This window comes from Clytia hemisphaerica, unplaced genomic scaffold (assembly GCF_902728285.1).
Source record: "Clytia hemisphaerica strain Z4C2 unplaced genomic scaffold, Clytia hemisphaerica genome assembly, whole genome shotgun sequence".
NCBI classification, from domain to species: Eukaryota; Metazoa; Cnidaria; class Hydrozoa; order Leptothecata; family Clytiidae; genus Clytia; species Clytia hemisphaerica.
In genome coordinates, this window is record NW_027103300.1 from 1498269 (window position 1) to 1522243 (window position 23975).

The 23975-nt window shown below is 33.7% G+C and overlaps 1 protein-coding gene across 1 annotated transcript; it reads right to left on the bottom strand.

Annotated features, from left to right (window-relative positions):
- Positions 1 to 9973: 9973 nt before the first annotated feature.
- On the bottom strand, positions 9974 to 22559 carry LOC136811777 (uncharacterized). Its single transcript, XM_067068409.1, has 6 exons — positions 22456 to 22559; positions 19601 to 19659; positions 19159 to 19240; positions 17729 to 18894; positions 17319 to 17594; positions 9974 to 12354 (listed from the first exon to the last, which is right to left on the bottom strand). The coding sequence occupies exons 4-6, from the start codon at positions 18891 to 18893 to the stop codon at positions 10226 to 10228; spliced, it is 3570 nt and encodes a 1189-aa protein (XP_066924510.1). The 5' UTR covers position 18894; positions 19159 to 19240; positions 19601 to 19659; positions 22456 to 22559; the 3' UTR covers positions 9974 to 10225.
- Between the last annotated feature and the right edge of the window lie 1416 nt (positions 22560 to 23975).

Genomic DNA, 23975 nt, shown 5'->3' on the forward strand with positions numbered 1-23975 from the left:
AAAAAATTAACTTTGTAGCTATTCCCAATCCTGAGATTCGAACCGGCAAAGACCGCAAATTTGAAATACCGAATTTGACCAAAAAATATTTAAAGTGCACTGGCCAACTGGGATCGAATACTATGAGATCCATTTATAGAATGGACAGTACTCATGCATAATGGTGAACTTTTAAAGAAAAAATTAACTTTGTAGCTATTCCAAATCCTAAGATTCGAACCGGTAAAGATCGCAAATTTGAAATACCGAATTTGACCAAAAATTTTTAAAGTGCACTGGCCCAATGGGATCGAGTACTATGCGATCCATTTATAGAATGGACAGTACTTATGCATAATGGTGAACTTTTAAAGAAAAAGTTAACTTTGTAGCTATTCCCAATCCTGAGATTCGAACCGGCAAAGAGCGCAAATTTGAAATACCGAGTTTGACCAAAAATTTTTAAAGTGCACTGGCCAACTGGGATCGAATACTATGAGATCCATTATAGAATGGACAGTACTTATGCATAATGGTGAACTTTTAAAGAAAAAATTTAGTTTGCAGCTATTCCCAATCCTGAGATTCGAACCGGCAAAGGCAATTGAAATCAGAGTGCCGATTTAAATATATATTCTATATAGTGGGTAAGATTCAATTGAAAATACTATACAATTTCAATCCTTCAAAATCATACAAATATTTCATACATCTAGTGGTGGTAATCTACCCTCTGCTGCTCTCTACTGTGTGATGCTTTCTCGATTTCTAAGTTAATGACCAAAATATAATGCCCTTTTTAATTAGATTTCGAATTGAAATAACAGAGAAACTCTTATTTTCTAGATTGTAAAGCAGATGAGAACGTTCTCCAGGAAGCTTCCTCTAAATTATTTCGATTGGCAGACGATTTGAGGTGCCGAAGCGTCACAATATCGGCCATTGAGTTCAATGGAATAACGAAGAAAAAGGTTGCGGAAACTTATCTTCAGTCGTTGAAGCAAGAGACTTTTTCAAATTTGAAACTTGTCCGTTTTAACGGGGAGCGAACAAAACTTGGCGCCGTATATAGAAATTTCAAAAAACTTGTGAAACTCAAAAGAAAAATCTCAATTAACTACATTATTAAATTATATTTTTCTTGTCGTTCAGCTCTATCCTCGAAATTTAGATTTTATTATTAGAGGCATTCCAGGGTTAAAAAAAAACGTTTTTGGTGAGAATTACTTAAGAAGACCCTCTAAGATGAGTTTCACAGAGTTTGATGTATTTGAGTGAAAGAAAAACCTGCTTCTTTTGTTAGACTTGAATTGAAACTTTTACACATTACTTTTTTTAAGAAACTAGTTTTACCAAGCATCCTCAATGTTTCTTTAGAAATCGGCCTTTTGAGTCTTAAATGTTTCTTTTATGTTTCTAAACTTTTTGACATAATCAGCCTATTTTTCTTGCAAAGAATTTTTTGGTCAAATTCGGTATTTCAAATTTGCGGTCTTTGCCGGTTCGAATCTCAGGATTGGAAATAGCTACAAACTTATTTTTTTCTTTAAAAGTTCACCATTATGCATGAGTACTGTCCATTCTATAAATGGATCTCATAGTATTCGATCCCAGTTGGCCAGTGCACTTTAAACAATTTTTTGGACAAATTCGGCATTTCAAATTTTGCGGTCTTTGCCGGTTCGAATCTCAGGATTGGGAATAGCTACAAACTTAATTTTTTCTTTAAAAGTTCACCATTATGCATAAGTACTGTCCATTCTATAAATGGATCTCATAGTATTCGATCCCAGTTGGCCAGTGCACTTTAAACATTTTTTGGTCAAATTCGGCATTTCAAATTTGCGGTCTTTGCCGGTTCGAATCTCAGGATTGGGAATAGCTACAAAGTTAATTTTTTTCTTTAAAAGTTCACCATTATGCATGAGTACTGTCCATTCTATAAATGGATCTCATAGTATTCGATCCCAGTTGGCCAGTGCACTTTAAATATTTTTAGACAAATTCGGCATTTCAAATTTGCGGTCTTTGCCGGTTCGAATCTCAGGATTGGGAATAGCTACAAAGTTAATTTTTTCTTTAAAAGTTCACCATTATGCATGAGTACTGTCCATTCTATAAATGGATCTCATAGTATTCGATCCCAGTTGGCCAGTGCACTTTAAATATTTTTTAGTCAAATTCGGTATTTCAAATTTGCGGTCTTTGCCGGTTCGAATCTCAGGATTGGGAATAGCTACAAAGTTAATTTTTTCTTTAAAAGTTCACCATTATGCATGAGTACTGTCCATTCTATAAATGGATCTCATAGTATTCGATCCCAGTTGGCCAGTGCACTTTAAATATTTTTTAGACAAATTCGGCATTTCAAATTTGCGGTCTTTGCCGGTTCGAATATCAAGATTGGGAATAGCTACAAAGTTAATTTTTTCTTTAAAAGCTCACCATTATGCATGAGTACTGTCCATTCTATAAATGAATCTCATAGTATTCGATCCCAGTTGGCCAGTGCACTTTAAATATTTTTTGGTCAAATTCGGTATTTCAAATTTGCGGTCTTTGCCGGATCGAATCTCAGGATTGGGAATAGCTACAGAGTTAATTTTTTCTTTAAAAGTTCACCATTATGCATGAGTACTGTCCATTCTATAAATGGATCTCATAGTATTCGATCCCAGTTGGCCAGTGCACTTTAAATATTTTTTAGACAAATTCGGCATTTCAAATTTGCGGTCTTCGCCGGTTCGAATATCAAGATTGGGAATAGCTACAAAGTTAATTTTTTCTTTAAAAGCTCACCATTATGCATGAGTACTGTCCATTTATAAATGAATCTCATAGTATTCGATCCCAGTTGGCCAGTGCACTTTAAATATTTTTTGGTCAAATTCGGTATTTCAAATTTGCGGTCTTTGCCGGTTCGAATCTCAGGATTGGGAATAGATACAGAGTTAATTTTTTCTTTAAAAGTTCACCATTATGCATGAGTACTGTCCATTCTATAAATGGATCTCATAGTATTCGATCCCAGTTGGCCAGTGCACTTTAAATATTTTTTAGACAAATTTGGCATTTCAAATTTGCGGTTCGAATCTCGAAATCTCGAAATTTTTTCTTTAAAAGCTCACCATTATGCATGAGTACTGTCCATTCTATAAATGAATCTCATAGTATTCGATCCCAGTTGGCCAGTGCACTTTAAATATTTTTTGGTCAAATTCGGTATTTCAAATTTGCGGTCTTTGCCGGTTCGAGTCTCAGGATTGGGAATAGCTACAAAGTTAATTTTTTCTTTAAAAGCTCACCATTATGCATGAGTACTGTCCATTCTATAAATGAATCTCATAGTATTCGATCCCAGTTGACCAGTGCACTTTAAAAAATCACTTTCGATTTGAATCTGTCGAATCTGTCGAATCTGTCGAATCTGTCGAAAATGAATATGACGCTAGGTTCATTTTGGTATGGATCTCCAGGCTAAGTAAGCAGTGGCGGAGATGTTTACAGTGTAGACGATACCAATTTGGCGCAAAAGCAAAAAACTGAAAAAAGCCGTGGATTTGCCTTTGCGTATTATTGACGATTCGGTGCGGCCATTTTCAAAACATTCGAAAACGCACAGCATCAACTTTTACTTTTCTACATTGGCTGAAGGATTTTTTTGCATGAAATTCTTTTCTTTATAGGTTTATTTTGTAGCTCAAATTTAGAATGTTAGTTTGCAATTTATTTGCAACAAGTATTTAAATTTTAAGAGCCATGCTTCATATGTTTAACATACTTTTTGACTTCAGAAACACAAAGACTAACAGGTTTGTTGTTAATATTTTTTACTTCCAACCTTCATTTTTCTTCTTTTTAACTACAGTAATTTAACTCAAAGACACCACACTTGCTGTACATTTAGTATCATTTTACACATTTCCCTTCTGATAAAAACAGCTTTTTACCTTCTTTTCAATACTCCCTATTTTTGTTTTGTTAGAAATTCTACAAGTTACTAATTTTTAACTTTTATATTTTTTATATTTGACATGTTCAGTAGTATAGAAGTATAATTATAGCCACAGGAAATCATTTTGAAGTTCTTAATTTTTGTTTGTCTGGAAGATGGTATCAATTTGAAGGTAGACTATGTGCTTCTGGCAGCCAGAGAAGAGTTTTATTCTGATACAAAAAATCATTACAGGATAGTTTGACAATTGAAGACAATTTGTTTACAATATTTTCCACCATACATATTCTATATTTAAAGATGATTATATTCTGGCCTTAGGTGGAAGTTGTAGACGTTCATGGTACAGCAAGATGCTGTTATTGCTACCATACAATAGACCTTTTTTCAAAGAGGACGTCCTGTTGAATAATTATGTAGTCCAGCCATAGAAACAATGATAGAGCCATGCATAATTACTGTATCATGCATATGTAATAATTATGCATGGTTTTATCATTGTTTTTCTGCTGGACTACATAATTATTCAACAGGGTGGCCTCTGTGAAAAAAGGTCTATGCTACTTGAAAGTCTTATCCAAATCCTAGCTGGAAAAAGTGATTATTTAAAAAAAGATAAAATATTTTATTTTCTCAGACATATCGTACTACATATTCTACAAATGGCCTTTCAATTGCTTTTAATCCGCTGATTGGAGTAAAAACTGAGCTTTTTCAGGGTTTCGAGAAATTAAACCAAAAAATGCCAGAACAAATTCTCACCCTAATTAAAATCTCTCTGAATTAAAAACTTTTTTTCCTGATTTCCTATATAAATTTTAAAAGATAAGGATAAAATTTTAGTTTTAGTTCTGTTTTGCTAACTTCTTTATATCAACATTATACTGTCTGCTATTGCGAAACCATATTTTACATTAACTTATGTAGCATTAAAATTACCATAAATCCTAGAGCACTCTTCAGATTGACTTTAGATCTGGTGTGTAAACTCTCTGTACAGACTGGAAGAAATTTGCAAATAAAAAATGCCCAAAAGATACCCCAATCAAAATCTTGTTTTTCAGCAAAGGGCGACGACAGTCAGACAGTTTCTTTTTTCAAACAGCCAAATTTCTTGTTAAAAAATTGCTAAAATTGGCATAATTCTGGATATACATGATATAGACATTCCTTTGCCACACAATTCACCAAATTTGTTTGAGATATTCATTCAATCTGAAGTTATTCATAAAAAAATATAAGTCAAAAAATTATATATATGAAATATTTTAATTCCCGCAACCCAAGATTATGCTAAAAAATTTTGTCGCTGAATGTCTTGACCTGTAGTAGAATAGTAAAGGAATAACAATTGCTTGAGAATGTGTAAGTACAATTTTTACATTTTACCCTAACCACAACAAGTAGAAAACAACAAATTAGTCACTTATATAGAAAAATTTCTCAAAAATAAATAAATAGATTAAATGTACGGGTAGCAACATATGAGTATTCACAGCTTGCATTTGGCAGTACCATTTTTGATTGTTTTGACTGGTTTTATTCTTCATTTAACGTACAGCACAATTTTCCAACCACGTTCTACTGGTTCAATTTCACAAATTTCACAAATTACAGAAAAAATAAAACGAAATAATTTTATAAAAAGGTATATAAGCAGTAGGGAAACTTATTACCAAAACCTTTTTGGTGATTTCACAAAACATTTTTGGGGCTTACTGTATTTTAAGAAATAAAATATTTCTAGAAATAAAATACTTCTAATTTGTAATTTAAGAAATATTTTATTTCTTAAAATACGAAAATGAGAAATACCCTTATAACTTATCAATGGATGATCCAAATGACATAACACTCCACTGATGTAAGGCACAGGTATTGACAGTTTAGAACACAAAAAATTGACTTCATATGCTGACGTCAGCAAATTCTGCTAGAACATTACTTAAATTACGAAAATGAGAAATATAATGAACCTAAATGGTATCTGCACGAAATTTTGCTCACAAGCTGGTATTGATAGGAGGAGGGATATTTTATTTCTCAAATTTCGGCAAAAAGAGATGAAATTTTTCAGAAATTCTCCTCCTATCAATACCAGCTTGTGAGCAAAATTTTGGCGACTGGCTATTCCTAGTTCAGAATTTATGCCCATTTCTAGCTTTTGGCCAAGTTTACACGTTTGGTTGCCTAAGTGGAAAATGATGATTTTGCCATATAAATCGATGACGTCATCGGATTGATTTCAAAGTTGGACCGGGACTCCAGAGTATGATGTGGTACAAGACTGCAAAATTTGAAAATGCTTCCATCTTCCAAACAAAAGTTACGAGCATATTTCTTAAATTAGTATTTTGAGAAATATTTTATTTCTCAAATTACGAATTTAAGAAATATTCTTATAAAAAGTGCTAACGTCAGCAAAACGAGATGAAATTTTGCAGAAGCCCTTCTCCTATCAATACCAGCTTGTGAGCAAAATTTTGGCAACTGGCTATTCCTAGTTCAGAATTTATGGCCATTTCTAGCTTTTGGCCAAGTTTACACGTTTGGCTGCATAAATCGAAAATGATGATTTTGCCATATAAGTCGACGACGTCATCGGATTGATTTTAAATTTTGACCAAGACTCCGGAGTATGATGTGGTACAAGACTGCAAAATTTGAATTTGCTGCCATTTTCCAATCCAAAGTTACGAGCACATTTCTTAAATTAGTATTTTGAGAAATATTTTATTTCTCAAATTACGAATTTAAGAAATATTCTTATAAAAAGTGCTAACGTCATCAAAACGAGATGAAATTTTTCAGAAGCCCTCCTCTTATCAATACCAGCTTGTGAGCAAAATTTCGTGCAGATACCATTTAGGTTCATTATATTTCTCATTTTCGTAATTTAAGTAATGTTCTAGCAGAATTTGCTGACGTCAGCATATGAAGTCAATTTTTTGTGTTCTAAACTGTCAATACCTGTGCCTTACATCAGTGGAGTGTTATGTCATTTGGATCATCCATTGATAAGTTATAAGGGTATTTCTCATTTTCGTATTTTAAGAAATAAAATATTTCTTAAATTACAAATTAGAAATATTTTATTTCTAGAAATATTTTATTTCTTAAAATACAGTAAGCCATTTTTGGTTAACTCTTGATATGCACCATTGTCTTCCACAGCTGATTGGTTGAAAGTGACGTATTGACTTATTTTACGTCACTTACAACGAATCACCTATTGGGTACGTGATGTAATGTCAGAAGACCTTGGAATGGCACATATCATGAATTTGCAGTGAATAGGTGCAATTCATGAAAAATTTCAACCTTTCACACCGTGAATTTGCCAAAAAATTATGATGACTTTTAAACGTTTTGTTTTTCATGTACTCGTACATCTGGAATTAATTGAATATAAACTAAGTTCTGGTTCAATTAATTGCCCCTACCTTACCTAAGAACACCCTCTTTTTACTTTTCGAGAAAAATCTCAAAGAAGCCTGTCCATGTCCATTGAAGTGGCAATCTGAACACCCAATAAATAAGAAGAATTAGAATTTGTAACACCAGTTCTATAAAGTTCTATTCCTAGAAACTTGGGGAAATAAAATACTAGATTAGAAACAAACATGAAAAAATATACATGAAGGAAAGTATTTTCAATCAAAAATCAAAAAGTAGTTTGAGGTGTAAAGTAGTTGAGAATAGAGTGAGAATATGTGAAAATTATATGCTCGTGCTCATAAACCAAATAAAAGCACAAGCTGAAAATTTTAAGGAATGGAAAGAAAGGAAAACATACCTGATTAAAATGGAATCTGGAGGGGAAAGTCAGTCAGATTGTTGTTCATATTCAAAAAGATTTTTCCAAAAGCAAATCTTGAGGAATCTAATCCCTACTGACACACTAAAGACTTATATACTGTACACTAAAATTCATGCATAAAAAAGACTAATAGAAGTAGAAATAATTCTTATCCACCATAAAAATGAATCTCATAAAAACAATTTGAGTGAAATTTCATCAGTCATCTTTCTCAAACGTTTAGCTGTTTGCACTCAGTTCGAACAAAAAACGCAAACGGAAAATCTCGAAAACCCGCCGACCTGTCTCAGAGGTCGGTCAGGCAAGGATTTTTATATTGAGGTGCGCCAAATTGGTATCGTCCGTTTTGTTCCAAAACTCTACCGCCACTTTTTTCCTGTAAACCGCCCTGACGCCCTAACTCTTTCTAGCATTTACTTTAAACGGACGATAGCATCGTCTAGGTAAAATCATACTCTTAACAGCATCCTTTAATAAACTTTCATACAGCATTCTTAAATGCAGTTTTAAAGAATAGCAAGAGAAATGGTAAGAAAGACTAACTGCAACGATCAAGAGTTGTCTCGAAGGTAATTATTGTTTGGGAATTTATTTTTTTAGGGGTGGTTCAATTGTCCCCGAGGCAATTGTCTCGGGGGTAATTGTCTCGAGGGTAATTGTTCTGGGGGTAATTGTCTGGGGGTAATTGTTCCGGGGCAATTTTCCGGGAGTAATTATCCGGGGGCAAATTGTCACGGGGGGCGATTGTCTTAGAACCTTTTTTAAATTCATATCCCAAGGGGGGGACTTAGCCAAAAATGGGTGCTGGGTATGTGTGGGCGGTAAGGGTCGGGTTTTCCACCCTTTAAAGTCTCTCTAAGGGTCGCAAAAATCAGAAAAAATTAAATCAGTCTCTCTAAGGGTTGGAAAATTCACAATTTTAAAAAGATTTTTTGATTTAGAGTGAAAAATTAAGAACAAAGTCTCTTTAAGGGTGCTACTTTTTTCAAAAATCTAAGAAAGTTTTTCAGAAAAGTCTCTCTAAGGGTCATCTTTTCAGCAAAAAACAGTCTCTTTAAGGGTTGGTTTTTGAAGCTCCCATCCGCACGTACCCCTCATCTGCCAACCCTAGTACCCCCCACCAGGATTCATAATCGACTCGACCTGTGGAAGTTATAAAAATTTCATGCAAAGATACATTATAATGCTTAAAAGTTCACTAAATGTAATTTTTCTTACAGTGTATCGAAAGATCGAAGCAGCTCAGTCAAAGAAACGAACAAAACACGTCCACCAAATTTGAAATTGAGAAGAGATGATAGTCAAATGGGCAAGTTTTCAATAGAAAGAAATTTTTCTGCTATTTACATAAATGTCCAATTGTGTTTAAAATGAAAATAAATTCATAAAATATGTAACCAAAATATCGATATTTTTAAGTCAAGGTTTCTTAAGAAAAGCTAAAATTTCAAGCATTTAATTAAAGAAATTAATTTTTGTTGTCAACATTTTACACGTTTTTTTTTATTAGAACACCTAAAATTTGGCTGAGCCTGGATGTGCTTATTTTTTTAGCAATCTTCAGCCTAAAATGTTCTTAAATGCGTTCTTAATTTTCCAGACTCCTCTAAATCGACAATATCATGCAAAATAAAGAGCACTTAAAATTGGTAAAATTTGGACAATATTTAACTCTCGATTTTAGAAAATCCATCCCTAAGTTCAGTTAAAACTGCTTGAAAAGAGGAAAAAATTGTAGTTTCGTGTCATTTTTTCCAAACTGAGGCTGGGCATGTTCTTACGATGTTCTTAATTTTTCGACAAATTTCAGCCTCAATGTTCTTATAAACTAGGTTCTAATAAAAAAAAACGTGTATATAGAAACGATCTCAGCTGAGTCGTTATGCAAAAAAATATGAAATTATTCACTGGAGGACCTTGGAACATTTGCTGCAGACCTCACAAACGAAAGGTATGATTTAAATTTTAATGTATGAATTCTAATAAACGTTCTTAAAATACAAAAATATGGTCTTACTGAAGATGTAATGAAAATAAAGTTTTAAAGGTTTTATATTTACATAAGTGCTCTCATTTTATATCAGACAAATATTTCATATCAGGACAGTGTCTGTCTATTGTTATATTATGCTGATATAAACAAAAAAGTGTTTTTCTTTTCCTCTTTCTGACCAATTTTGCTCCACATCCGTTTCAATCAAATGTGAAAAAGCTTGTAATTTAAAATTGATGAGTAAGCAAACGATATCACTCTTATTTAAAAACAAAACCTTTAAGGTAAAAAGTCATTTTTGACAGTGATCACTCCCGACAAATCGTAATAGCATGTTCTGGAGTGAAATATTCATTTCAGGCTTAACCAAGCAAAATAATTCTTTTTTTATCAAATTAACTTTTTAAACCTATTGTTGAGGAAATATTTTTCATTTCTTATCGTAAATAATATGTAAAAAAAAAAAAATCATTTTATTTTATAAAAATCTTTGGTACTTCTCAATCAAATCATCACGTAAACACTCTGTCCAGTCTCCAGTCAAATTGTTTTTCAATATGGGTATGAAACTGGAAGCTACTTCATCATTATCAAAGGAAATAGACTTTCCACGATGTTTGTTCTTCAAAACATACTTTGCGATACTGATAATGCATTCTTCATCGCCAAATGATTCACAGAAAACAAATATCTTGAAATAATCAAGAAACTGAACTGGGAGTGAAATTCTTCCATGAGAAGATAACCTTATTGTGTAACCATGGGTACGTTTCAGGTAGATGTGTGATAAGGTTGGTCCCGTGCTGTCTAATTGTAACTCAGCATCAGGTATATCCTTCATAATCATATTAACGAATTTGTAAAAGGTCGTTGTAAACATCTCCTCAGTTGCGTTATAATCCACTATATAACTATCAATCTTTGTTATGTTCAGTAAGTCTAGTAATTGTAAAATGGTCTCTTGATGGTGCCTCAGATTATGAGACATCATGATCATTGCGCTTGAGACATACCGAAATTTTTTAATTTGATTTTTGGATAACGAAAATCCACTTTCTCTAAATCCATTTAAAAAGTCTCTGTTTGTTAAGCCAATGTAAAAATAGTTATCTTCAATCAGTTGTGATAGATTCTTACTCCATTTCAATGTGTCCTTCAGATAGCTTTTGTACGATAAAGAAATCAAAGGAGCTTTCAGAGTGTCTATAAATGAAGAGTTACGTTTATGAATTTCTTGGAGGTTTTTGTAGAGATCGTTGAACACTGTGTTCTGTCCATCTGTTGAGAGATAGTGAATTCCTATGATACTTTGTTTGCAACTTGACAGTTCACGTTTTTGGTTGAAAACGGTATTTCCTTTGGAAAGGCACAAGTATAAGGCAGACAGAAATTCTTGAAAAGACAAGTGTTTAAATTGGTACCATTCTTTGTAAATATTTCCTGTCGATAATTTTGTGATAAATCCGGTCTGCTGCATTTGGATTGTGCAATTAAGAGATTCCATATCATCTTGTGTGAAGATGACCTGGTGCTTCATGTAGGTTTTGGTGGATAGTTTGGCAAGGGAGTATACGATTTCCCCAATGGTAGGAGAGTTAGCAATGTCTTGTAAAGTTTTATTTTTGATATCCATGCAACCTTTGAGATGATTTTTAAGGAAAACTAACAGACCGTAAACGTAGAGTTCAGTGACGCTGTGAATTTCGATATCACAATCTTCCGCGTAGATTGAGCATATAACCCATAAAAAGATGGGGACGCTCGCCATTGCTTGAAGGTTGCCAGATCTTTTGATGACCTCCAATACTTTCTCTAATCTCTCAGTATCGTTTTTAAAGAATGACTGAACATAAGTTTTAATCATTGCATTGCGAAAACCGCATACTTCAACTCTCTTAGTATGTTGTGTTTTTGAAAACGCTTTTTGGACTTTTTCACATGCATTAGGACGACCGCAAGCTATGGTTTTATGTCCTTTTAAATCAATATTTTTAGTATCTATGATTTGCATTGTCACCTGCGCATTGTTGCTCATTTGATTGGTTGGGTTTTCTTGGTACATTCCACTAAGTTCATCCAAACCGTCTACTACTATAAGTATACGGTTTGTGAGCATTTGAAGATCTGATAAGGTTACATACTTGAAGATTTTCGGGTATGTTTTTTGCAGTAGATCCTCGATACCGCTTAAATCTGGCAAAGTGTTGATTTCTCGGCATGTGAAGGTGAAAAGAAAGTCAATCTTGTTGCTGAGAGTGTTCATAATCTCGCGTTTAGCCCATTTCAGTGCTAGCATTTGAATATAGCTTGACTTACCCACACCTGCCACGCCCCTTACTACCACTAACTGGTCAGTATCTTTCACAATATCCTGCATTTCGATACTCTCGAATTCCAAATACCTCTGCTCCATTAAGGTTTGACGATCTGAATTACTCCATTCTCGATCCACTGAAGCACTGGAGATAACGGCAAGGTCGATGTAAGCTTCTTCTCTTGATAAAGATTTGTTTCCAACATTTGTTGTTGAGAGAGGTTGATCAAGGAACCAATGGATCAGATCATCCACATAGCGTTGGCGAAGCTTATTGGATGCTAGTTGTAGACCTATAATAAATATAAGTTTGGCATTTCAATTTTCTTCACTCTCAGATTAAAATTTTTGCGTCAAATATATCGGTTGCGTTAAAAATGAATGTACAACTAAAGCCCGTCTCAATATAATTTGCAGTGGTGACAAAAAAGGCTATAACTTTTAAATGAATTCGAATTAAATAGTGGTTTTGTGCTTGTTAAAAAGATAATCCAGAATGGAATTATTATCAAAAAAGAAAGTAATTTAGAAAATGAAAAAACCAAGATGAAAAACGAAGAAGAAGAAGAAAATCAACTTCTTGTAGAAAGGTACCCTTAGGACCCGCACATACCCGTCGGTCCTTTTGCCCAGCTGCCCCCCCCCCCACGGGTACTAGGGGAATCATGTTGTGGGATCGACTTGAAACTTTTTGAATTTTCACAAGTGATAGGTACGGAAAATTTGAGACAGTATACCAAATTTCAATTTCAGCTGTTGGTATTTTACAGACCCGTCCAAATTTTACTCGAAATACTCACATTCAGCATAACCACTTATCCAGTTTTGCTGAAAAATTGGCTTCAATATTGTATTATCAATACCTAACACTTGTCAAATAGCATCTTTCGAATTTCAAGATACAGTATCCTACAGGGTTGATTAAGCAAAAAGGGTAATTTCAGGCCGGTCTGTAAAATACACGATACCGACAGGTGAAAAAAGTTAGAGAGGTCCTAATTTTGGTATTTTGAAATAATGATGACGTCATCAATGATGTCAAAATATTCACTAAATATGCCAATTCATGCCCCCCCAGAAGATGTTTGAAGGGTTAATACTCAATGGAATAGATAATCAGTCAAGATTTATTGCAAATTAGCCTATGATGGCCAAACTACCATTTTGCCTAATTAGGCCAGAATTTGTATCCTAGTTAGGATATTAATGACTTAAATTTGGATGTATGTTGAGGACAAGTTAAATCCTCGTCAATATTACTACATGGACTTGGACTAAGAAGAGAATTTTAAGCGAAAAACTTTTCTCTTCTTAGAGCTGAGTATAAAGTTGCGATGATTTTTCTAAAAGAAGCTTAATTTGGCCATGATTGCCAAACTAATCCGATTTAAGTTCTACATGCAGCACACCAACTTTTTTTGTCTGAAAAATGAACTTCTATGAATTAATTAGAATTCGACATTTTTTGCTAAATGTTGACGCATATTTTGAAATCTAAGTCAAAAATTGGATTTTTTCCTTCCAGCCTAATTAGGCTACAATTTCTGGCTTAGTTAGGCCACTGTATCCAAGTTAGGCCAGAATCGGCGAACGTAGCCTAATTTGCAATAGTTCTCAACTGTTAGTTACATCGTAAAAAAATCCGTTTACATAAAAGAAAAGAAAAGAAAAAGAGGAAAAAAATTAATTGAACAAATCTTTCATCACTCTTTTTTGACTTTAAAGCTTTGTACTCACGTATTAAAAAATTGGCGTTTAACAGTAGTCACGCGCGTTCAATTTTAGTCGCATGCGTTTAACTTTCAGATCATCTATGTATTCACTGGGAGAAGGCTGAGGTCGAGGTAAACGATTCCAACATTTCATCCAACATTGAAATTGAAATGTTGGACGAATGTTGGATGAATTTTGGAAAGGTGTTGGATCTCCTTAAAATCGTTTCGTCGCAATGTCCAACATAATTTTCATCCAACATGGGTGTTCATTCATTCTTTTTTTAATTCATTCTTTTCAAATTAGAAATGGCGAGAATTTTTTTATACGTACTAGTAATCGTATGGTTTGGAGTGCAATTAACGATTAATCACGAGTAACAAAGGAGAAAATAGGTATTTTCTCCTTTGTTACGAGTGATTAATCGTTAATTGCACGACAAAACATACGATTCCGAGGTAATCGTCAGTAAATAATCATTAGTAAATCATAGTTTTTTTGTTTTGTTTTGTAAACATTCGAAAACCTCCTTTTTTTCTTTTGTTTAAAAAGAAAACATTGCAGTGTAATTTTTCTTTGTTTTCAATTAAAAGAAGCTATTGTAACGTAAAATTTCTTTGTTCTTTTTCATATTGAAGAAAAAAAATGTTTTTGTTTTTTATTACATAGTAAAAAAAAGTCTCTGACACAGGACTTGGGAGAGAAAAGAATAGGGGACAAAAGTGTCCCCCCGCCGAAGAGTGCAAAAAGTGGTAATAGTGCAATTAACGATTAATTGCACTCCTCTAAACCAATCAGATTCGAGTAATTTTGCACGGCTGACGATTACCAGTGTAACCAGTGCCACTACTGCTGTTCATGCGGACAAAAATTATAGTCTAACAATTGGAATTTTAAAACGCAGAGAAAATTCTGGCGAAAAATCTACTCTTATGGTGCAATTTCTTTAAATTTATTTATATCTATTTCAAAGCAAAAAAATTTTCAAATTTTCTAAAATTTTGCAACAAAAACTATGTTCTCATTTTTTACACATATACAGTGCATTTTGGGAAGCCTGAAAAACGTACCTTTAAAGGGTCACACCTCTACGATAGATCGCTTAATTTCAGTGCCCCCCCTTGGTTTATTTTCCGAACAAAAAACATTCGAGCTAGTAGCTTCTCTACCATTTTAAATTTGTTACGAGATTTTTCGAATTTTTGACAAAAAAACATTCGATTCTATTTCTAATGACGTCATTCCCTTTCAAATGTTGGATGTGAGCTGAGTAAACGAATCCAACATGATCCAACACGAAAAAAAGAAGTAAATGTTGGACAAAATGTTTGATGGCGATCAAACTCCCATCCAACACTTTTTTCCTTCTTCCAACATAATTTTTTCTTCCTTTCCGATTTTTACATTCGAGTAAACGATTCCAACATTCCGTCCAACAGAGAGAAAATAGCATGTTGGATGGAATGTTGGAATCGTTTACCTTGGCCTTGGAAAAAGTGAAACGAAATCGAAAGTAAAAACTAAAAACTACAAAAGAATTGAAAAGAATTCTTATTCGAAAGCAGCCGGTGAGGCCACCTTTTTTTCTGATGTGTTTTGAGAGCATACTCCAGCTAGAAATTTTGATCTGTTCTGATCAGATCTTCAAAAATTAATCAGCTAGAAATAATGTGTTCTGACAAGACGAGGGGTATAATAATCAAGGTCGTCTAACGTGTTCTAGTAGTCTAGCAACCCTTGAAAGCTTCAGAATACATCATTTAAGGAGATCTTGTTGCCTAGTAACCCTAGAAATTGGAGAAAAAAAATGTCTTATAAGTTTATCTTGGCAAACTGTTTTTCCTAGATTTTAGAACACACCAAACAATAAAATAGTGACAAGTTTAGGGAGACAAATAGTACGATAAAGGTTTCCTAGAAAATCAGAACACATCATTTGTATAAAAAATTGAAAAGCAGAAGAATATAAACACAAAAAGATCTCTCCGTCGGCTGCTTCTGAATATTGTTTACATTGCAGTGTCTTTGAACCTTAGTCGCACTTTTTGATACATGCGTTTAACATTTTTTTACTTAGTACGGGCGTTTAACACTAAACAAGTACGTTAAACACTAAACACACGCGTTTAATGAGTGTACTCGCTCGAATGAATTTTTCTTAGTCGCGTCTATTGTTAAACGCACGCGACTAGTGTTAAAAGCCACTTTTTTAAATATTTAAAGGAATTACAAGATGAAAAGTAAAACTTAACTCGAAGATTCTTTCTATGGTCCTTATTAGTAAAACCACCAAATATTTCTAAGAACAAACATTCTGAAGAAGATATGACTCAGAATAAATATCAGACTGTCGTACCTCGCACGTACCTTACGTTGATATTCTATTGTTTCCTAGCCAGGCATGACCGAAGCTTTTATATATCTGGTACGGTAAATAATATATAATGAGGAAATTTAAGCGATTTTATAGTGATTTTACCAACGAAGAGTAAAATTTCGGTTTTTTTGTGAAAATCTGTTAGAGCGGCCGTTGTAACTGCCGTACCCGTTGCGTCGTGCCTGCTAGTAGAAACTAAAATTTACAAACCTAAATATCTTGACTTTGAAAAACAGGTAGCCACAATGTCGCACAAATGGTCCCTAAGCTTTTCAAAAATTCCTCAATAAAAGCCTTTTTGACACTTGAGGAACTCTCCAAATGAACCAAAAGTGGTTATTTGGCAGAAGACACCCACAGGCATGCTAGCAGTCCTTATGACTTTAGTTCTTGTAACTTCCACAAATGACTGAAAATGGGTGAACTGCAGCCACCCAGGAGCTCTGGAAAGTTATCTATAGCTGATTAAACCGTCTCAAATATGGTCTAATTAGATGTATTCTCGAAAAAGTTGAAGAGCAAAACTCATTGAACTTTCAATCTTCAATCTCAGACAAAAAAATAGCCTGAAGAATTTGCAAAGTTTCATTTTCTTCAATCTCGAGTGGATTTGGCATTGAAGCGTTTTCATAGGTTATTTTGAAATTGTTCGTCATACATTTTTAAAAAAGGCTACAACCTTTTGTTCGAGATTGCAGTAAAATTTGGAGGTTCTGCTAAGGACTATAGAAGGAATCTTTTGAGGGAATTTCATTTTTATCTGGTATGGTTATCACTTTAAATTTTGATATTTTTTAATTTTGACATTTCTTTTAGCTGTCTTAAACATAACTTTTAATTAACTGAGTCTCTTTTAAAGTTTTGTAAATCAAATGAGAAAACTGAGAGCAAAAACACTGCCATTTTGAATAACAAAATTATCCCGATATCCCGATCACAGAACATATCATTATCTTTTACACACGGATTTTCCTGGGGAAGTAGTTCTGCTTCCCAATCGCCTCTAGGTCTGTATGCGTGGAATGCGTGAAGCAATCAAGACCTTCTCTAAAGTTACTACAATGAGAAATAAATTAAAAGAAAAAATGCTCATCTGTAAGCTTCACAAACCTGTCTGGGCTCTCCCCAGTGTCGGATGAAATTAAAGTGTCAAAAAAAAGTGTTTACCTTGTGTGATGAGTGTGTTTTGTTCAATATAATCAACCATTTTGCCCAAATCCAATGCTTCTAATGCATTTTTCAAATCCTGCCATTTGATTTGAAAAGCTAGACTTTTAAAATAATCCATCAATTGCTGCGAAGGACTATTGTCATTGGTGTCTTGTGGAGTAACAAAGGGCAGCCCATGACGTTTAGGTAGAAGAGTTAAAAGCTGGAACCAGTTTTCTCCAATATTTTCTGTAACATATGTCAACACTTCTTTGCAGCAGTTTCGTTTAAAATCTGATATGAAAAGGAAAAACTCATGAATAATGAAATCTAAGTTAATGTTTTCAGATACAAAAATAATTTATAAAGAAATCAGCATTTTATTTGAAACTATATTCAGAGGTGATGAATCAATATGGTCTTCTTACCCGATAAATCGTTGCTTTGGATTTTCTGTTCTTCATTCTTGAGGTCGTTTAGAAGGTCGACTTTCCTAGTGATTGTTTGTATTTGGTCAACCAATAGTTCTGTACGATCGTCCAATAGTTGTAGTTTCTGATTGTCTGATGTAGCAAGTTCTGCTTGATCTTCCAAACGTTTTGTGATCTCTTTCTGATCTTCCAACCGTTTGGTTGACTCCTCTTCCAAACGTTTTGTGATCTCTTTCTGATCTTCCAATCGTTTGGTTGACTCCTCTTCCAAACGTTTTGTGATCTCTTTCTGATCTTCCAACCGTTTAGTTGACTCCAATTCCAAACGTTTTGTGATCTTCACCTGATCTTCCAACCGTTTGGTCGACTGCTCTTCTAGGCATTTTGCAATATCCTCCTTCTGATCTTCAAAACGTTTATTCAGCATCTCTACATCTGCCACATTTTTGTTAATTTCGCTCTTCATCAAATTATTGGCAGCTGCATGGTCACTAACCTCCTTTTGAAGAGCTGTGATATCACTTTGATTTTTCTGTTGTGATAAGACGACGTTATTGATTAAAGAGTGTAATGATTTCAAAACAAGATCATGTTTAGGATCCAATGAGATTGTTCTCAAAGTGTTCAGATCTGGTGGTGCGTATCCAATCTGCTGGACAATCTGAACACCTTCATTCCATTTTTGATTGAAAAGAGCCAAATCAACTTTTTCGGGATTCGTATGATTTAAAAAGTTCCTCCAATCTCTAGCACGGATTGTATTTGCGGTTGGTGTGATATCTGTTGGGGTGGGAGTCATACTCCAACCACCCTTTGGCGATGGCAATGTAGTAAAACTCCGGATTGCGAGTACGATAAGGGTGATATCGAATTTATCAGAGAATGTTTTGTTACTGCCATCTGTTGGTAACAGCAGTTCGTGCTGGTCTTTATTGAGGACTCCTTTCTTGACCAAATCTGCAATTTTTCTTCGATGTTTTGTAGATAACTCATTGTAGAGGTCTGTTGGGTTGCTAGGCAAACCTATATAAGATGAATCTTTCCCTTTGTTATGTAGCACGTACAAGACTGATTCTTTGAGAGGTTCATGTTCGAAGACAGCCAATCGAAGCCAATGTTGGACTTCTTGTATCACTTGGTTGATTGATTTGTATGTTGACATCCTTTGTGTGAAAAAGACGAATTAAGACGAAATAATTTAGTGTTTTAAGAGACTGTTCAAATTAATTTCCTGACCATCTAAAAAGAACGATAAATAACTACTAAAAATGACAAAAAGAACGACAAATGATAAAAAGAACGTCAAAGAACGACATATTTCAGTGCTGGGCATTCCCGATAAGAAACAGACTGGATTTTAATTTGTGTTGGCGACGCTGTATTTTTGTGTTGTGCTCTTTTAGGAAGAAGGTAGAAATCAAGCTTACAAACTTATTTAAATTGTTTGGATATCGTACAGTTCATCGCACCTCAGAGCGGGACTTGAAGTGTCTGTTTGTTATTAAAGTCCTGAAAAATTAAAATAAAATACTATAAAGTTTAACAATTTGCAACTCTACTCTTTTTCATATGAGTTTTAGAGGGTGCTCAAAAGGCAACACCTAGTGGAATGTCCCATTTCCAAATAAGCTTGAAAACCATCGATTAATATAGGTCAGTCTGTTTTAAACACGCTGTTGGCAAAGGCTTTAAAAAAAGGGAGAGACCTTCCTGCATCAGAAAATAATCTTCACTAGATCCACTTTTTCCAAACGGTTTATAAATCTTTATAATAGAAGTATACAATGAAGACCTTTTGCTGCTGCTTGCAACTGAGCAGGTAAAGTCGAATTTAAAAGTCGAGAAAAGTATAGGAAAAGATACCATTACCATGCATATCTTTTTGATCGGGGATTATTGTGTTTCAATCCATGATTATATTTTCATTGCTGTAAAAATCGTTGTAGTTAAAATATAATGTGTTTAAAACACCTTTGAAAAATGGTCTCGCTTAAAGTAAAATTGATTTAACTGCTCCTAACATAATGAACATTAGACTAGAGTCTACTTCTGACTGAACTTTGATTTTTGATAAGTTTTTAATACGCTGAGTCCAGTGAAGTAGACTAGGAGCATTTGACGAGGTCGCCATTTTGAAAAAAAAAACACTAGAAATAAACAAGGCTCGCCGTTAGTGCTCGCCGTTCGTGATCAAAGTGACTTTGAAGACTTTTTATGACTGTTGATAAATTAAACTTTCAGAATCACTCAAAAAAAGCACCATTTTTGGTCAAATTTAGTCCTTTTTTAGCCAAAGTGTAAAAAAAAATCTTTAAACTTGATTTTCTCCAAATTTTTTGAGAAAGTCTGCAGAAAATAGAGCCTGAACGATTCAACCTTTTGACTTGAAATTTTCAGGGATTGTTTGCACCCAAATTATACAGGTTCCCTATAATTTTCTTTGAAAAATAGCAAAAAGTGACGTCACACTGAGCATTTGAAGTTTTTTCTAAATTTCACGAATCAGTAATTGTAAAGTAAAAATGCTATAACTGATCGAAAAATGACTCAAATTCTTAGAAAATTATAGGGAACATCGAAATTTGTATATAAACTGCACATGCAAAATTTGAAGTTGATTCGTTTAAAATGGCGGCCTCTATTTTCTGCTGACTGGAACCCTAAAAATCCTTAATAAAATCATGCTCAAAATGGGCTACATTTAAAAAAAATAATTTTTTTTCAAAAAACGTGGAGAACTCTCATTTGAACAAAAATGAAGTTATTTAGACAAATATTGAGCGTTTTAGCGTTTTTGGTGGGGAACCACCTTAAGTGAACCCCGTCATGGTCAATATCATAAAGGCTTTTTTATAACAATAGTCTTCTTTGGATGAGGGTGAGTATTATTTTTATTGTTCTCTTGTTCTGAACAATGGACCTATTGTTCTAACTCCAAATGTCATCCTGACATTCTCATAGAAATTATTTATATAGAAAAAGCGTGTTTTGAAATTTTCTTACGAAGTCTTTTCTCATAAAATTATTGTGACAAAATACGTTTTTTAAAACAATATTAAAACTTTTTACTTTTTGAGAGTCCGAAAAGCCTTAAAATGTTCTTCAGGTGGTTCCCCGCCAAAAACGCTAAAACAGCCATTATTAGTCCAAATAACTTAATTTTTGGTCAAAAGAAGCTTCTTAAAGTAAAATTAAGAATTCCCCCCAAAAAAAATCAAATGCTCACAGTGACGTCATCTTTTTTCATTTCTAATAGAAAAATATAGGGAATCTCCGTTTTATGGATATAAAGAATCTAAAATTTCAAGTCAAAAGCTTGAATGCTTCAGGGCCTATCTTCTGCAGAGTTTCTAAGAAAAAAGTAGAAAATCACGTTTAAAGTTTTTTGTTTGCACTTTGCCTGACAAAAGGTCAAAATATGCTCAAGTCATTCAAAGTCATTCAAAGTCGTTCAAAGTCATTCAAAGTGGTTAAATTTGCTTTAATTTCAAAAGTAAAGGTCAACCTATGGGTGGTCGTTCAACGTCAACTTTGAAATCAGCATTTCCGGTAGGGAGCCCCCTTAAGTGGGGAAATATCAAGATTCGAGATTTTTTGCGATGACGTCATCATAAAATGAGCAATTTCCAGATTTTAAATTTTTGATGATTCTTTTCAAAGTTTTTGTTAGTTTACAGGATCAAATTATCAGATGCTGTAAAGACGCGGTTTTGGAGTCATCAAACCGTGTATATAGTTCCAAAATCGAAGAAAATACGAAAAAAAGCGAAAATACAACATTTACTTCATTCTGGACGGTGATAGGAGTCCTTAAACGCCTTGAAATTTTGGACACAGCTAGACAACTGTATATACATTACGGAAACATCAAGTTTAAAGGGCAAACTTTTAGTTTTCGCGCTTCGCAAACTGAGCAAAATGCCTTTTTGTGTATAAAAACCTTATAACAGCTCTATTTAAAAACGATAAAACGGTCATTATTGGTCCAAATAACTTAATTTTTGGTCAAATGAAACTTCGAATGAGAATTTTCGAAAAGAAATTCCAATTTCTCAAATTTTGCTCACTTTGAGCATGATTTATAAGTCATTTAGAGGGTTCCACTCTACAGAAAATAGAGGCCGCAATTTTTATCTGATCGATTTTAAATTTCTCATGAGTGTTGTAGACCAAATTCTCAATGTGTCCTATAAATTTCTAAGATATTGAGTCGTTTTTCGCTGAGCTATGCTATTTTTAGTGCACAATTACTGATTAGTCAAAATTAATAAAAAATCAAATGCTCACAGAGACGTCACCTCTTTTTATTTCTAATAGAAAATTATAGGGGATATAAAGAATCCCTCAAAATTTCAAGTCAAAAGCTTGAATGCTTCAAGGCCATTCTTCTGCAGGGAGTGTCAAAAAAAAATGAAGAAAATCACGTTTAAAGTTTTTTGTTGCATTTTGGCTGACAAAGGGTCAAAGTATGCTCAAAACTTCATTTTTTTTTGCCTTGTTCCAAAAGCTCAACATATCAGCAGTCATTCCAAGTCATTCCAAGTCATTCAAAGTCACTTTGATCACTAACGGCGAGCTTTGTTAAATTTCGGTGCGTCAACTTTGAAATCAGCATTTCCGGTAGGGAACCCCCTTAACTTGTTCTTAAAATATTTTGGCAAAAAAAACCTTACGTTTCAATATAGTCCCCAATATAGTTTTGTTTAGTAAAAACGCGTACTTACGATGCGCAGCTAGTTTACTTGGATATAACCATCTGAGAAACGTTAATCAATCATAACAAATGTCACAATTAAAATATATCAAATCAAATGTAGACGATCATAAATGACTCACACCACAAGAAAAAACTCAACCAGCTTAATGAGAAAAACTTGCTCAAAAAAGTATTCTTAAAGATCATTCTAATTATGTTTCCAATATCAAAGGATAATTAATCAACTGATTTAATCCTACCTTTATTTTCTTTATGAAAATGAGTTGATCAAAAATGTACTCTTAACGAGCATTTTAATTATCTTTCAAATAAAATAGGCTAGTTAATTAACTGATCAAATCTTTAATTTCTTTAATCTTTTTTATAACTCATCAAAAGCTTTTATATGATTATAGCGACAAATATGTTTGATTTATAATTGGAAAATTCTATTCTTAGTTCAACATGGAGTTTGATAATTACTATAATAACTATAACTCGTCAAAAAGTCAACAAGTGAAAACTTTCAGATTTCACTGTATGTAAGAAAAAAAACCTTGGAAAAAGTTCTTCATACCTTTTGTGAGTGTGCACGAGGCACAAGTTTTAAGATAATAAAGTTATGATACAAAATTAATAAGTGATTGAGTCCCCCCCCCCCAGCGGCACCCCTAATCACGCCATCACGCAAAAAAATTTTCTCCATCACGCATCACGAAAATCGCTAAAATTTGTCATCACGCAAAAAATAGCGAAAAATAGCCCAAATCACGCATCACGCCTCAAATTTTTGCCCTATCACGCATCAGGCCAAAATCTTGATCACGCCATCACGCCAAAAAGAATCTCTAATCACGCCATCACGCACGAAAAAAGTCCCAATCACGCCATCACGCACGAAAAAAGTCCCAATCACGCCATCACGCAAACCGCTGGGGGGTCTCGTGATTGACCCCAGAAAACAGCAGAAAACAGCGTTTTTAGACGTCAATCAGCTTATAACTTTGTTTGACATCTTTTGATTGAATGATTATTTTTGAGAAATTTTTTCACAGTGATGACGCTCGATAATCAAGGATTCACTTCAATGAAAATGATAGTTATAGCACCTTTCTACAAGATCGTCATTTTTTTCTTCTTCATTTTCATCTTCGTTTTTAGAATTTTTTGAAAGACTTTTTTATTTCAAATTGTTCCACTCACTAATATCTTTCCAATGATACCAAATTTATAAAGATTGAAGAATTCCTCTAAAAGTTATAGATAAATGAAAAAAGAGTGCACACTTATTGTGAATAGACTTTAGTCAAAAAAGTTGGATGGATTCTCAAAAACCTAAAGAAGGTTGTAAAATTAAACAACGTTTTTTGAGGGAAGAAGCTTCTAGGCGTTGAAATTCAGAAAAGACACGCAATCTCACATCTTCGATTCTTTTTATTTGGAGCTTGAATTTTTTGTACATGGTCTTTTTTCAACGATTAGTTTATTACTGTAGTCTAATTCGAAACATGTTTTCTCTTCACAAAAACTTTGATTTATAAAAATGAT